This window comes from Falco peregrinus, chromosome 1 (assembly GCF_023634155.1).
Source record: "Falco peregrinus isolate bFalPer1 chromosome 1, bFalPer1.pri, whole genome shotgun sequence".
Taxonomy (NCBI): Eukaryota; Metazoa; Chordata; class Aves; order Falconiformes; family Falconidae; genus Falco; species Falco peregrinus.
The window spans coordinates 123,921,564-123,937,901 of record NC_073721.1 but is presented as its reverse complement, the minus strand read 5'-3'; the positions used below and the strand labels follow the sequence as shown (position 1 = coordinate 123,937,901).

Sequence of the window (16,338 nt, the reverse complement as noted above, 5' to 3'; positions counted from 1 at the left end):
CAAGAAGAAAATTAAGATTTAAGTCAATTTCTCAGCTCTACCTCTAACTTATAGGGTGAACTTGGTTTAAAAATTTCTGCATTAGTAAGTGATTAGGACTGGAATGTCTGGTAACCATGCTGCAGCAGGTCAGGCTGGGGAAGAGGGACAGAGGGTCATTCTATAATTTAGTAGGAAGCTTGGAAGGTGGGAGGTAGCATGATTTTGGAGATCATTCCTTGTTGTTCTAGCTCCGAGATTAGAAAGTCAGAGGTGGGAAGAGTTCCAACTAGGAGCAACAATACAGCGGTCAAGGGAGGCCCAGATAAAGATGGAGGGGGCTTGGGGTGGATACCAGTGGCCCCCAGCCAAAATGCCATACTTATCCCTTGATCTAAAAAGCTAACTAGTAAGGAAAAATGCTTGCAAGTGGAATTAGTTGCACTCTAGTTATCAAGAGCTTATAAAGCAGGTGAAGGTACTCCTAAAGGCATTGCTCACATTCTCACATCTGTGCTTTACATCCACGCTGTACTGCCTTAGCACCTCCCTGTGCAGCTTACTGCAAGCCTGGTAGTTTAAAAGCACATTCAACAGCATTTTCACAGCCACAATTATTGCAGTCACCATCCACATATAAACAAAATACTGAGCAAAACTTACAGTTCTCTGCCATTGCCTGACATTTTAAAGCCACCAAAAGGAGCCTGTGCATAGAGCGCATTGTAACAGTTGATCCTACAATAAAAACATCAATTGTAAAAAGACAATTCATACCATGGAGAAGCATGAGGATGACAACAACAACAATACAAAAAAGGCTGAAATTTGTCAGTTTTCTCTTTATACAGTTCATTCACTTGAGAAATTGGACTTTAGCAATAAAATCTTACTTTCCTACAGAAAAAGAAAACATTTGAGTGGTACTCAGTCTGACCTGCATCTCACTTCATAGTCTGTAATGGCTAAGACATTCATGCTTGAGCTGGAATTTATGCTGCGTTCAGAGCTGTGCTTAAAATAAATAGTCCAACCTATTCCCTAGTTTCATGAAACACATTCTGAAATGAACATGTTTGCTCAGAAAGCTCTCTAAACACCCACAAGCAGACCCCACCATCCACTTCCAGGTATAGAAAAAAGTTGGACTGCATTAGACAACTGTGTCGCAGTAAAAGGAAAGCACAAGCCCCATTTCTATAGATAGCAAGTAGAAAAAGCTAATGCAGATACTTCCTCAGCATCTCAGTAAGATCAAATGACTGAAGAGAGACAGGTATGGCTTCGTGCCGTGCACCTTCATGTATGTACAGCACAGGTACCATTCAAAGCCCAACATCCCATTTTCACGTAACTATTACTCAGAGGCAGATTGTTCTGGTGCCAACTCTTGAGATCAATCCTCTGTATGCATCAAAATCAGACATCAGATCAAATTCCTATCTTGAGTGGGGGAAAAAAGTCAGGATTCCATCTTTAAAATGCTTTTAATGTAAAACAGAAATTTTGAAAGCAAAAATAGCAACTTATATTTCTGACAGTGATGTGATGCCATCTACTGTCCATACTGATTTGTGCAGCTAAGACCTCATCTGAGGCTACCTCAAGATCGTAAGAATTGCACTTTTCTGCATACAGGCTTTTGAAAGGCATCATGTCTGGTGGAACTTACTACATTTTCAGAGTTTTCCAGATGAAGAACAACACTGATTGAATTAACAAACAGTTCATTTCTTGCCAGACTGTCTGGTCCTTGCCACCTCATTTGGATGAATAGATGTTGCTTCTAAGCAGAATACCAAGAATTAAGCAAACTACTAACGCATCTTACCTCCAACACTTGCACGTGATTCCAAATCACAGATGTCTCTCCCCTCCCAGGAAACAAAACCACAACCCACACGCTGGTCCCACACTGCTTACCAGACTGTTCCTGACTGCAGTGCAGAAGCTAGCGTTAATGCTCTGTCCAGATTCTTGGTGAACACTGCAGCTGTAAGTCCGTACTCCGTACTGTTGGCTCTTTTTATGACCTCTTCTATACTCTTGAACTTCATAATTGGCTGAACTGGCCCAAAAATCTGCACATATCAATTAAACATTACTACAGGAAAACCTTTGCAAATCATGGTAATTTTGAAGTAATCAGAATCAGATCCTTTGTTTGGATACTATATTTAAAACGTTACATCTTAGCCTTCTAGAAGTCACTGACAGACTCTCTTAAAAACTACTAATTAAATTGACTTCAAAGGAAGTACAGTGATGTGTTATTGTAGTTAATATATACTAAGGTCCAACAACTAATGGATCATCTATAACAATCAAAATAAGCAGAGTTAGATCTGGACACGTTTCAAATGATTCATCCTTACTCTATTTACGACTTTCCTTTTGAACTCAGAAGTTGAGTATACCCAAATAGTAAATGATATATTTCAAGGATTGCAAGTCTTCTTCCTTGGTTTTAACTCTGATTCTGACAATGCATGCAGTTTATTTGCACGCATTGCATTTACCACTTATTTGTTTGACCACAAATTTGGCTTCCCAGGTTGCCAGTATGAAGGCAGCAGGCATACACAATACTTCCCAACTTCTGGGATGGGGTTTCTTATCAAGTACAGTATCAAAGGTGCAGCCCTTTTCTGGCTGCATGGTCTTGCAGTACAATAAACTGGGAAGGATAGCACAAGAAACAGGAGAAGGACTTGGAGGTGCTGGCAAACGAAAAGCTCAACATGGCCTGACAATATGCGCTTGCAGCCCAGGCGGCCACCCCGTAACCTGGCTGCATCAAAACCTGTGTGGCCAGCACGTTGAGGGAGGGGATTCTCCCCCTCTGCTCCAGTCTGGTGCGACCCCACCTGCAGCACTGTGTCCGGCTCTGGGGCCCCCAACAAAAGGACATGGAGCTTTGGAGCAAGTCCAGAGGAGACCGTGGAGATGATCAGAGGGTTGGAGCACCTCTCATATGCAGACAGGCTGAGAGACGTGGGGTTGTCCAGCCTGAAGAAGGCTCTGGAGAGACCTTATAGTGGCCTTCCAGTACCTAAAAGGGGCTTATAAGAAAGATGGGGACAGACTTTTCAGCAGGGTCTGTAGCAATAGGATAAGGGGGAATGGTTTTAAACTAAAAGAGGGTCCTAAATTTCTTCGTTTTGGGAGACCCAGGTACTCAACTGGAGCCTCGATCCTAGGCAAAAGACAAATGTACATTTGCAACACAGCCGCAAATGAATGAAACTGGATAAGCATCATGAATCATGACTTGGGATTTGGAATCAGTTCATTAAAAAAAAGGCCTGTCATGGGATTTCCAGCTCTTATTCCCTCTATTTTTAGAATGTAACTCATGCCCAGGCTGACTGATATCTTTCCCAGGTTCCTTAGAGATTCTGTGGCAGATCTGAGACATCTAAACATTTTGCCAGGAGTGAACAGTAAGCAGCCCCATAAAAAGCACTAGGCTAAACTATAAAATACAAGTGCCAGTTAGACTTTGGCAACTACTTATTTTCCTTTGGGAAACATGATGAAAAGTAGATTAACTTCTATTTCAAAGGAATATCTCAGGATCTAATCACATGCAGCTTGTTCAATTTTTCTGCATATGAATAATGAAAACCAGAGTATTAGATCTGCACTTTGCTGGCTTCGACCATGTTTTCATATAGGAAAAAAACGGTCAGCCTCAGGGGATTTCACCATGAGAACAGAATCTGGGATTATTTCAGACACTACGGCTACTCGAGAAAAGCTCTTCAGTGGCAGTGTAGCAGGGCCATCCCTTCCCTTCTCACCAGCTTCAGATCCCAGAGTTCTTGTCCTACCTTTCTGCAATAAAGCAATTCCTTTTTTACAAAGAAGCAGAGCAAGAACACCTCTGTCACTTCGAATCAGCATGTTCTGCAGCTGAGCAATTTCAAGTCCGCTCAGCAGGAGGTGCCTAAGAACACACAGGATGCACAACCATCCATCTGCATAGAGTGGGAGAGCTTAACTTTGTCTCCAGAAAACCTTCAAACTTCAGGGCAAAGAATACATAGAATTGCTCTAGCCTGCCACAGTTTCAGTTATTTTTATTCCGTCCTTTATATTTCAAATCAAGGATTCAGACAGAAACCCCTCCACCAACACTATTTCTTATTCAGAAGCAGCATTCACACAAGTAAAGCATGTACTTATATATTCTGCATTTATCAAGTTCTCCTGAAATGAGACCCAAAAACTTTAGGGTAGTATTATCTACTATGTTCTTATCTGGGTTTCTTATTGTCCAGTGAATGCACTCACAGAGCTACTTCCCTTTTGGAAAAACAAACAAATGAGGGAAAGCAGCAAGACGTGAGAAAGGGCTGGCAAACAGACATCTATTAATTGCACAAAAATTGCTGCTAAAACATTTTGACAGTTTTTATGCCTGTTCTGCTCTCCCTCTTCTCCTCCCACAATTCCCACACACACACTCATACACTCCAAATTGAAGCCAACCTTGCAGATACTTCATTAGTGGAATCAATTTCAGCATTAGGCACTTGTTAGGACACTGAAATAAGTGAAACTTCTATTCTTCTCTCAGGTTTTCACTTCAAACCACAACCATACCTCTTTTCTTTCCCATTTACAGCAGCAAACACATATACAGGTTCAGGTGACTTGTACTGTACCTCTTCTTTGGCGATACGCATGTTGTCAGTGACCTCCGAAAACACAGTGGGTTTTATAAACAGGCCTCTGTCTTCAATGGCAAGACCCCCACACTCCAGCTTAGCTCCTTCTTTCTTCCCACTTTCTATCAGCTCCAGGATTTTATCAAACTGTTTTTGGTCAATCTGTCAGGCACAAAATGAAAAGAAACAGACAGCGCCTTTATTATCCCTGTTCCAGAGACCGGAGCCATGGTATGTGGCCCAGGGGCACATTTGCAGGGCACTGTCAAAGCAGGTAAGTTTACATCTCATTCTATTACACAGCAGTCAGGCAATAAGCCCGCTGAAAGACAGGACGTGGGCACAGCCCTGAGCCACAGAAAACAGAAGGTGAAGTTACACATGATAGTTTAATCTGATCTAATTGTTTGCTGCCACATGGAAGGGGTATCCCTGCTTTCCCTTCCTCCACATCCCGGATATGCCCTCCCATGGCTCACCTCATGCCAGCCCTGGGACTTAGTGGCCTTCTCCATGCACTGATTTAGCTCAGTAGCACCATGAGAACAGCCTGGGACAGGGTTTGCTGCGCTAGCAACCTCGGCGAGCTCAGCAAGGGGTCTGACTGCAAAAGAATCAGCACAAGGGAGGGAGACTCAGGGTCTAGGAACTATTAAGTTGACATTGCTGTAGTCTGCAGTTTCACCCACAGCTATTCGTCCCCAGCTGGAAGAACCCAGCGAGCTCTGCCTCCATCTCTTTCCACACGTGCATGCTATATGAACAGCCTCAAAGGTAAGCCCCGTTAGTGGGGTTACTTCAGAAGAACTACTGCACTGAAGCGATACTTTTACAATCAGAACCACCTTTCACAGATCTTAGAGACTAGTACCATGCCAGCATTTTTTGGTTCTCTGGACTGGGAGCCATATCCTCACTTTTAACTACCAACCTTGTCTAGCTCCTCCTCACCCACACCTAAATATACGGTAATTTCATATAGCCAGTACTGTTGTGTTACGACCTTTTAAAAGACAGGTTTCAGTAGGGGTAGGGAAAGGCCAGCCCAGTTACAGGACACTGAAGTTGCACAGCTATGCAGCCCTGCGTGAGGACTTGGAGGAGACATCACATACTCCACAAGCACAGTGGGTCATGGGCTGGGAAGAGGTGCAGAAGCCCACAGCACTTTTGATCAGCACTGATCCTTCTTTTGCGTTCCACATGCAGCAGTGTACTGCAGGTACTGTCAGGTTTCAAGCAAACAGATGTGGCTATTCGCATGATGCATAATTAAGCGATGAAACACCTCACCACTGCACACTGTGGATGGTATAAGGCTTATGGAGATGTTTAAAAAAAGTAAAACTAACAGAAACTTTGACAAATTCATTGAGGTGATTAAACGAAAGACTTCACCCATTGGTTCAAGGTGCCCTGGCAGCTTGGGAGGTTATTCCGGATGCCAGGTATCTCCAGATGCTTGTACTGGCTCAATACCCTTCTCTAAGCATCTGTTTTTATTTCAGCAGGGCCAGTTGCCAGTTGGGACTGTTTACATGGAGTGTTCCACGCTCGACTCCTCCAGATTACAGACTATATCCTGTCCCTAGTTAATCCTGGCCACACGCAATCCAAGTTTTCATGCTTTTAGACAAGTATCAAAGCTTCAGGAAGGTGTCCTTGGGGTACTTCTGGTACACAGCAAAAACAGAGAACAGCACATCTCCTGTCACACAGATGTGCGTATCATATGCACTGTGGACAGCTTGTACTAAGCACTCATGTGCTCTCATGTGTTAAGATGCTACCCAAGAAAACACTTAATACATGCTACTGCAGGAGGAAATGTGTGCCCTTGTGTAGGATACAGCATGTCAGATAGTAAGTTTGGCAGGTGTCATACATATCGTCTGTTTGTCTGGTTGCTTAGTTGCCAAATGTAAATAATTTGAAAATATCTGCAAGTGCTTTCCATCCTGGCATGTCTGTGATCCAGACCAATCCAGTTCATCCACTTCACATCACAGAAAACAAAACAAGGATATTTATACAGCTGTAACTTGTTGCAAGGCAAACTATAGTTAGATGAAAAGACACTGGGGAAAGAAAACATTTGTAAAAATGACATGCAAGGGTGGAACTGTTTGTCATTGTAACTAGAGCTTGCAAGGCTTGTTTAAATTCTGTCCCCTACTCCACTATTATTTATGGATCGAGCATTGACTTCTATTAAAAACACATGACCTGGTAGAGCAAATTCTACTATTTGTCCATCTAATTCAAAAAAGAAGGTGGCTTCTAAGGATCACCGCAATACTGAAAATCTGAGACCCCTCCAAATCTCCTTATCTTGCTTCATTTAAGTCAAGACTGCAAGGAGCAGATTTTCCTTTTCCAAACCTAGCCTTTGTAATCCTACAGAATCACCCCACAACTGTGTCCAACAGACTGTTGGACACAGACTCTTTCTACTTACATATTTTACTTTCATGCTTTAATCCTAAAGAACACAAGTGTCTACAGTCTAAGGAAAATATTCACCATTTTAAAAGATCAAACAATAGGTTTGGGTCTGAATGACTACTGGCTAGCAAGTGCCATGAGGCATCCTTAGTGCTTATTTTGTGCCTGTAGACCAGAACTTATAGTCCACAAATCCCAGTATTTGGGGTTCTACAATAGCAAAACTAGTCTAGTTGTTGTTCTAATCTAATCCCTGTTCTAGTCCATGAGGATGTTAGTCTCATCTAACACAGCCTGCTGTTCACAATTGTATAATGCACTGGTTAACCAGTTTACCATCTGTGCAGATTTACTTTATTGCTTCCTGTGATACAGCTCACAGGAATCCAACGTTTAAAAATGCCCTTGGTCTGCATTTGAGGCTGGCACCCTACCCAAACAGTCCTGATCGCCCCTCAGGTTTCTTGTGGCGTCCTTTGAATTCCAGCCAGCCAACATAGTCAGACACATGTGAGTTTTGGAGAAGTCTCATCAGAAGCATGCCTCATTTCTCTTTAAGTTTAATACTGTTCAAATGTGACCTAATTTTGATCAGAACAGTGCAGCTTATATCAGCATAACCCAATACTGCAACTGACACGGTCTTTTCCTCACACCCATGCCACGAGCATCCATGCCAGTGCACAGTAATCCACATCAGGGAACTGACCTGAGTAGAACCTTTCTTCCTCGCTTCCAAAAAGGCTGGATTAGACCTGAATTATCCAGTTCCCCAATCTAGTTCATAAGCGCATTGATTTAGGAAGAAACAGCTGCACACAGGACCACTTTTGCAGGACTAGCTTATGGCAACTTTAAGTTCTTGGGGAACAGCATTATCTGTCACCCCATGCTGTCCTGCACCAGGTTGTCTCAGCAGCTACTTAGAGCACTATGGTCAGCCACGGTGCGGCTTGGTTTCACCAAGCACTAGCTCTAAGTCTGGACTGCAGAAGCTCTCCTGTTTTACATTTTCTGAACTCTTTATAGGTTGCAGGTCCTATTGTCTGGCTACAAGCACTTGGAGCTGATGTAGGACCAGGAAGATCATGAGCTACAACTACTGTCAGCCTAAAGGCTGGCTCAAACTCCTTCCCACTGTTGGCTTCTAAGCCAGTGATCGTTCCAGAGTGGGATCTACATAGAGGTATGTGGCCATTTTTGTAATGCTGCTGTGTATGTTCACCCTGACCCACACAGAAGGAGGAAAGTAACGGCCTGGATCTGAAGCCACTGAGGCCTGACAGAGAGAGATGAAGGAGAAGAGGAAGACATTATTTTTCCTGGTGATTCTCCCTTATCCATCAGTTTGAGATTAAAAAACTCTCACAGCAGAACAGGTTACCTTCAGGAACAGAGGAAAAATCTTATCTGGAAACGTCACATTTGAACAGTAACTTGTGGGCAGGTGTGAATCTTTGCTACTTTTGGAGGTATTTGAAGCCCCTGTGACACTGCATCCCTTCTCTCTTCTGCTTGAATTTGTGTGTTCCATTGTACAGCACAGGGTCCAGACAGTGAGCAACCATAGCTGCATAGGAAGTGGTTGTTCCTTTGCACTGGCAGCCACATGGAAGTTTTGAGATTAATGGTTCCCTCCCACTCCAGCAACACCTTCCCATCTTGGGCTTGACAGCTGCATGCACAGAAGTTCAGGCGGGTGGGGGGGGGGGTGCTATCTCTCCTAGCTACAAGTGTAACAGGTAAGCCAGAACAGGGAAAGAGGACAGATGGGCCACACTTAAAATCTGACTAGATGCTGCTATTTCAACTTAGTTACCCTTAATTATAGCTCTGTATGCACAGTCTCCCTTAAGCCCCAGCAGTGATACCAGGGGATGGTGCTCTGCCATAGCGCTCACTGGGAAGTGCTCTGACAGCCTGGTAAGAACTGGGATGAACTGAAATAAGCAGCCCAGTTCTATATGTTCTGCTCACTGCAGTGTTTCACCCTTTGAAACCTCACAGCTACTCCCTGTGATTTCCAGGGCTCTTCTCATAGAATCAACAGTGTCTGTCACAGCAGTCAGGTGAACATTGTCTTGATGGGACAAACCATAAATGCAGCTCACTTACTGCTACTGCTGGATAAGGTTTAGGATGATGTAATATTAAAAAAAAAAAAAAGAAACAAAACAATGAACAAACAAACCTGAAATGCTGACAGCCCTTAACAGAAGGTAAGAGCAGAACTTAAAAGAGTTTGAGGGTCAGCTCATCTCTGCTGAAGCAAGTTCCAGCATGGGATTATTTTCCTAAAATTGCTAAGCAGTTTGAAATCTCTTTCTAGGCAAGTTACAGCGACAGATGTTGCCCTAGCACGAACAGGGGATGTACATCACCTTATTCCCTGTGCATGAGGACATGCAATGAGGCTTTGCCATGCATGAATCATGTGCAAATGGGCCTAGATCCAGATAAGGGGAGGCAGACATCCTCATAGCCATCCCTTCTCTGAGGGATCCTATATGGTATCAAGGAAGAAAAACTCACAGTGCAGTACCGAGAATAGGAGGCCTAGGGTATAGATTCCTGGGATTCCCCCTTTATTTTTGGTGGCCAACAGTGGTCCTGTTAGAAGATCTGACCCCAGGATCATCCCTCTCTAGAGCTCTCCACCACAGCTCAGATTACTTTGGAAGTTAAAAATAAGAGGAAGGCTCTGGAAGCATTGATGAGGCTGGTCATGACAGCAGCTTGGCATAGTTCTTCCTCCTAATTCAGCTGAAACTTCTCCAAAGAATCAGAAAGGGAGCAGAGGAAGAGAGGGAAAGTGGGGACTCGTGAGTCCCTGTGCTCTAACTGTCATCACCAACACAGCCAAGTAGCTGAACGGCCATTTCCACAGCTGTGCTGCTCTTCTGTGCATTGCTATAGCTCAATGCAACATGCTTCGTATTACTGTACCAGAGAGACAGCCCCTTCCATAAAGCTGGATAAGAAGTCAATTAAATACATTTGTGTTTAAAAAAATTACAACATAACATTTCAACGGTTGTGATTAATTGATATTTAAAATAGAAAAATAGAGCCATGGTACATTACTCACCCCTCAGCAGTTCTTCTGGGACCGTATTTGTAAGGATAATATTTACACAAGGAAAATTAAACAAAAACACAACCAAAAACCAAACAACTGTTCTCAGACATACAGTTACCTGGGGCCCTTGTTCAGTTCTGGCATCAAAGGGGTCTCCAACAAGTCGCTTCTTGGCATACTCCACACTGCGCTTGACAAACTCCGGATATATCTGCTCCTCCACAAACACTCGGGAGGCAGCCGTGCAGCACTGCCCTTGATTGAAGAACACGCCTTGATGGGCACATTCCACTGCCAAGTCCACTGCAACACAGCCCAGGAGGGGAAAGTGTTACCACATGCACAGTTTCAGCCTTCCACTGTTTCCAGACTTGTTTTTTTCCTTCTCTTTTAAAAGCCCCCATAAAAAACGCTGACAATGGTCCACACCCATTGAAGGCACTCACAAGGCCTCATACTGCCCCCAAACCAGATCTCTTATTCTTTCCATGCCCCCTTCCTGCCTTTTGTCTCAAGGTCTAGTTTGCCATAGCTCCTGATACTTTCTTCCACAAGGACTCACTGAGGGCAGTAACCAGTTTTTCTTGCTGTGGGAATTCAGATGTGGAGTCCTAGATACTGTGTATTGGCTCCTGAAGACGAGTTTCAGTAGCCGTTGTTTGGAAAGCAGGGTGCCCTTCTGTTGTACAGCCAGCTCAGACCAGGTCCTTGCAATGCTTACTATTAGCAGATGGCACAAATACCTTTGGCTTTCAACCTCTGCTCTGCAGGAGAGTGGAAAGTTATTTTCCCCAAGCCAAGTAAGTTTTTTCCAACCACTTTGGTGGTCACAAGTCACACGTATCTCCTAGCACTACTCACTAATGCAACAAAGTCACAACAGAACATGCGAAATGAGTCCTGCAGACCCCCAGGAGGGAGGTGAAGGCTGGATTAGATCAGGTCCTACAAAACTCTGCTGTCACAGGAATGCCTGCAGAGGGGCTGCGTTTTAGAAAACTGCTTTTCTCCAGCGGTTGGCTTAGGCTCTGCAGTACTGCCAACCAAAAAGAAAGAACCACAAAAACAGAAATGCATGAATGCAAGATTGATCTGCAACTGCAGCCATCCCCAGGGAAGGCAACAGTATAATGATCTGTTCATTTGCCATGGGAATGGTCCCTGTGCTGGGCAAGAGGCTCCAGCAAAGCAGAACTGTATCCTGCTCTGGGACAGAGGTTTCCTTCAGCCTTTGGGGTGGATACAGTGGCAAACACCAGCCCTGCTAGCTGCCAAAGGACAGCAGAGACACACAAAAAGCACCATGCTCAAAGTCTCTTACAGCAAATAAACACAGCAGCCAATACTTACAGTCCGCATCTGCACACACAATGCAGGGGTTTTTCCCTCCAAGCTCTAACGTCACCCTTTTGAGGTTGCTTTTAGAAGCAGCTTCCTTGATCAGTTTTCCAACCTGTAGCATTGAGACACAAAGAGGACATGAGCTGTTTCCCCTGAAAGTCTTAACTCGGTGTGTCAAGTGTGATGCTAACAAGGGCAGAAGAGCCTGGTGGGTGGCTGAAGCAAGCAGTAACACTGAAATGATTTGAGTTTCCTACTGCTGTGATCTGTTGGGTCAAAACCAGCCCCAGAATTAATGTTTGGTTTAGGCAGATCTGAAAGGGCAGCCTATATGGGAGAGCTAAAGGAACCATATACTGAAGTTATCTGCTACCCAGAGCTGCAGAACAAGGCATTTCCCACGCAGTGTAAGCTAGATTGCCAGCATTGCTCACTATGGGGCTCTGAGGTTTGTGAGTTTTGCTTTTAAAAATTGGGAATTCAACTTCTTAGAGTTGAGTTCTGTTACCACTCCCATACCAGAAAGCGATATAGAGATTTTGACATTTAAGAGAAAACTACTTCTTTCTGACAGTTTAGGCTGAGCTGCTCCACACACAAGAACAGTTGAGACATGTTTCTTCCAAGGCATTACCTGAGGATATCAACAGACAAACTCTGGCTAGCTCTGCTGTGACACTTTCTGCCCAGGAACCTGCTCTGACCATTTGGTGGAATTTATCTGGCCACCCTCTCCTGAAGGAAAGGATTTACTTTGCTTCCAGAATTTAATCAAAATAATGTCAAATCCCCCCCCCCCCCCCCCCCCCGAAAATTGTTTCATATCAAATGTTTTCCCCAGATTCTGACTGAATGTGCTATTTCTTTTTTATACTGGTAACACCAAAACAGCAATTTCTCTTTCCATTTTAAAAAATGAAATTCCTCACAAGAAGAGCATAAACCAAACATCCAAATCATTTAGTAATCTAATTTTGTTAGAAACAGTATGAGTTAAAAATACTTTTTAACTGTGGTCTTATATTTGAATTTCCTTATTTTGTAACTGGTTTTCTTTTATTTTACCTTTGTGCATGGCAATTTTAACTTTATTTCTGCCTAAAAGTACTGTTGCCCTGGAGTTGAGCTGTGAGCAAGGAAAGCATGGGGCAGCTGGCTGGCAGTTACACGTCTGCACTTCTCACGGTTTGCCTTTGTAACTTAAGCAAGACTCCCGAACCTAGAAGTACAGATCATCTCTAGTCACTCAGCAGCCTAGTCCTAGAGACAGCAGAAATAAGCGATGCATCATGCTGCAGATACACATAGCTTCACAGGAGGCATTACTACAAGCTAGCTGGCCGAAGAGGAGTAAGTTAATAAACTAAGGGAAAGGAAGAAATCTAGATGGGAAAATACTCGTGGAGTTTAAGATCAGTATTTCCAGGCTGGCACTGAGCCCAAGCTGGGGCTTAAAAAGTCAGTCAAAATATATTTCGAATTAGCTTCACTTCCTGGCTCAGAAACAGTAGCATTATGCTGCAAATACTGCAGAGATGCAGCTGAACTCACAGATGGGTGGAGGGGGAAGAAAACACTTCTAAATTACACATGCATTAGCAAAGAATCTGTCTCCCTTGGTGTTTCCTGCACACCCATGGATTAGGAAGACAAGCACAGCTCTATAGGAGTTTTTTGCCTACAGGCTCCAGCAGCTGAGATTTTCCTTCTGCCCCTAATCCACTGGATACTCCTTTTTCATTAAAAACCCAAACAGATCCATGTGGGCTGGATGAGTCTATAAGCTCTATTGTTTTTCACACAGCCAGCGTCTCATCTGGACTAAAAGTTTATGATCTAGGATTTGGAGAGAAGCATGTAACTGGGTAAACTCCAACTATCAAGAGAGTAAAAGCTCATTGTGAACTTTTACTGTATTGCATTGGTGTTTGTTCCCATGATCCCTATATAGAAACAGAGGCTTAACACACCTCCTCCTATGGGATAAGCAAAGCAGTGAGCATGTATACGAAGCCACTAGATGGTACTGTTGTTAAATGCAGCAGCTTTTGGCTGGTTGGTTAAGAGTTGCCTTTACCGACCAAGAATACTATTCAAGGTAATTTGTCATCATTATACATTTAGATTACACTCTGCAATTATGAGGACAGACATAAGAATTCATGAATTTGGCAAATGCTCAACAAGAACAATGTTAATCAAAGAAATAAAAGAGAAGAGACTATATTTGCCTCAACTGCACCCATTGGTGTCAGCATTTCCATTCTTTGGACATTGCCTGTCTTCAGGGGGTGTGTGTATATGGTAAGAATATATATGTGTGTGTCCAGAGCAGCGAGTGGAAAAAATGTTCCTATTTCTAAGCAAGCTTTTGTCTCATAATTTTCAGCAGTGATTACTGGAGACAAATTTGTTTGCATGTCACAACTGTGCTCCATTCCATGGACTAGGCCAAGCCATGTGCTCCCTTCCCCCATGTAGGTACAGGAGATGGCTGTAGGTGTCTGAGAGTGCACTCACTTCCACCGCTCTCGTAAGGAAGGCAGCTGTAGCTATTTACAGGTAAAAACTGAACAGAAGGTGCTTTACTGTGCAGGTCTCAAATGAAGCTCAAATGTTAATCCCATCCACGTCAGCAGAGGAAGTCTCAGGCACAGGGCCATGTTATTATTTAAGTCCTAGTTCCTCAGAGGTAACTAAAGCCGAGGAAGAATTGTTCAGGGCTCTGACTGACATGTTTTCCAGCCGCACATGCTTGCAGGGCAGGACTGGCAGGCAAACTTGCCCAGAAGCTCCAACAGGTCAATGACATGATGTCAAGTCACTGCCAGCCTCCCATGTAGACTGTCTTACCTTATATCAGAGCATCTACTACTTACAGTTCTTACAGAAATGTGGTGGTTTGGCAAAACCCAGTTTAAAAGAGATGTGGGATTGTCACAAACATAAGAACCTGAATTAGACAAGTCCCAAATGCTTCTGAGAAATCTTTTTGCACGGAATATGTTGGAAAATGGTGTTCAGTATACAGAAATCACCAACATTTCATTGGTCCAGTCTTATGTGGATGACAGTTTTAGAAAAGAATGCAAAAAAGGAACAGCAGGTGTTTTATGAGAAATCCATCACCTACCTTCGTTGATCCAGTAAAAGCAATTTTATCAATGCTGTGATGGGTAGAAATAGCAGCTCCAGCTGTGGGGCCGTAGCCTGGCACAATGTTCACCACACCTGGAGGGAAACCCACCTAAAACAGAGGTTAAATACAGCTCTGTAGAGAGAGAGTTTGAGCACTCTGGCGCGGATCTGCACTCTGGAGAGTGCAATTCAGTTCTCAGGAAGCTTGAATTAGTTGCACTATATTCCTTGCAATTAAGAATTGCACATTGCAGACAAGAAGCCCATACCAGATACATCACTGTTTTCCAGACTTTCCAGTAACATGGCTGTGTGCTACCAGCTGGAGCAGATGTGGGTGAAACTAACAGCCATGCTTAAGAAATGCCAAGTTTCAGTAAGAATTCTTGGAGAAGTCCCAGTTTCAAGTCAAAAGAGAGTGAGTCTTTTGGCCAAACTTGGCCCCCAGCTACTGCTGTGCAACTGGAGCCAAGGGGTAACTGAATGAAAGTTTGTTTTGAACAAAGGTTGACATTTGTGGTTCTTCAGGGGCCAGAGGGATTAAGAAGTCAGTAAAACCTCACTAGATGATGAGGCTAATAAAACAGGAATACAAGAGCAGATGGTAACAGACTTATGCCAGTTTCCACCACATTTACAACCTAGATTAGCCAACTAGTAATTTTGCCAAGAGAGACAAATGGCAAAACTTTAGGTGAAATTCTAGTGTGAGGAGAACTGTGGGACTTACTGGTCTGTTTTTACTTCCTGAAACAAGAGTTTCAAGGATTATGCTCTTTCAGGTTAGCCTTCTCCTACTACTGATTGCACAAGGTTATTTTCCCCACAATTTCTAACAATAGAATTGCAGAATATTAAACGGTCACTTCATTTCTTGTGGCTTTTTAATATAAAATCTCAATAAATGCAGTTGCTCCTTCCTAATACAGAAAAAAATGGAAGCAATTGCTCATATAGTATCTTGCAAAAAATTATCTTCCTAAGATTTTTTTTTCCTATTTTTTCTTTTCATAAATTGAAAAGGCAGTCTGATTTCTTCTATGGATGTGACAATGATAAATGTGAGTTTAATAGACTTTACATCTTGGCTAAAAAGTTTTCAAGAAAATATCGCGTGTCAAACTGTGCAAGTAATGGTGTTTGGAGCCAGCAGCAAAGCCACAAGGAAACAAAAAATTGCTTCAGGTCATCCTGAGCCAAAAAGTTTTTTCTGTTTTTCAGCAAAAAAGAAAGCCCAAATATTTCGGTTGGCCCAATATTATTTCATTGAACCTGACACATAGCTTTGTTGTGTGGTAACATCTCCTGCATCCTTTTAAAGATGGGGAAAAAAAGTTTAACTTTTTCTTCTGAAAAACTGCAAAGAATTTAGATAATTTTGGGTGGACAAAGGAGAATCTTCAAATAAAATTATTGTGCTCTAATTACACTTCTGCCTTGAAGTTCAATTGTAAGAAACAGGTAGCTTAGACTTTCAGGTCAAAAAAAATTAATTTCACCACAACTGAATAGTTCTTTTGGGGGGAATGCTATGTTCGTGTTTGGGGAGCTGTACATCAGAGTGAAAAAAGCGGTGGTGTGGCAGGTCTAACTAGAAGTCATGACTACTGCACCCTATGCTCACTCTTCTTCTGTAATCTTACTAAGTCAATTAACTGTAGGAGATACTTAACTGGTAGTATT

At 43.0% G+C, this 16,338-nt stretch overlaps 1 protein-coding gene across 1 annotated transcript in view; it reads right to left on the bottom strand.

Annotated features, from left to right (window-relative positions):
• The window catches only part of ALDH1A3 (aldehyde dehydrogenase 1 family member A3), a 36,946-nt gene that overhangs the window by 3,520 nt on the left and 17,088 nt on the right, over positions 1 to 16,338 (bottom strand). Inside the window, exons 7-12 of the mRNA XM_005242443.3 lie at positions 14,651 to 14,764; positions 11,527 to 11,629; positions 10,295 to 10,479; positions 4,650 to 4,814; positions 1,903 to 2,060; positions 643 to 717 (exon numbers count right to left, since the gene is read on the bottom strand). Of these exons, the coding sequence (XP_005242500.2) occupies positions 643 to 717; positions 1,903 to 2,060; positions 4,650 to 4,814; positions 10,295 to 10,479; positions 11,527 to 11,629; positions 14,651 to 14,764 (800 nt within the window). The remainder of the gene's footprint in view (positions 1 to 642; positions 718 to 1,902; positions 2,061 to 4,649; positions 4,815 to 10,294; positions 10,480 to 11,526; positions 11,630 to 14,650; positions 14,765 to 16,338) is intronic.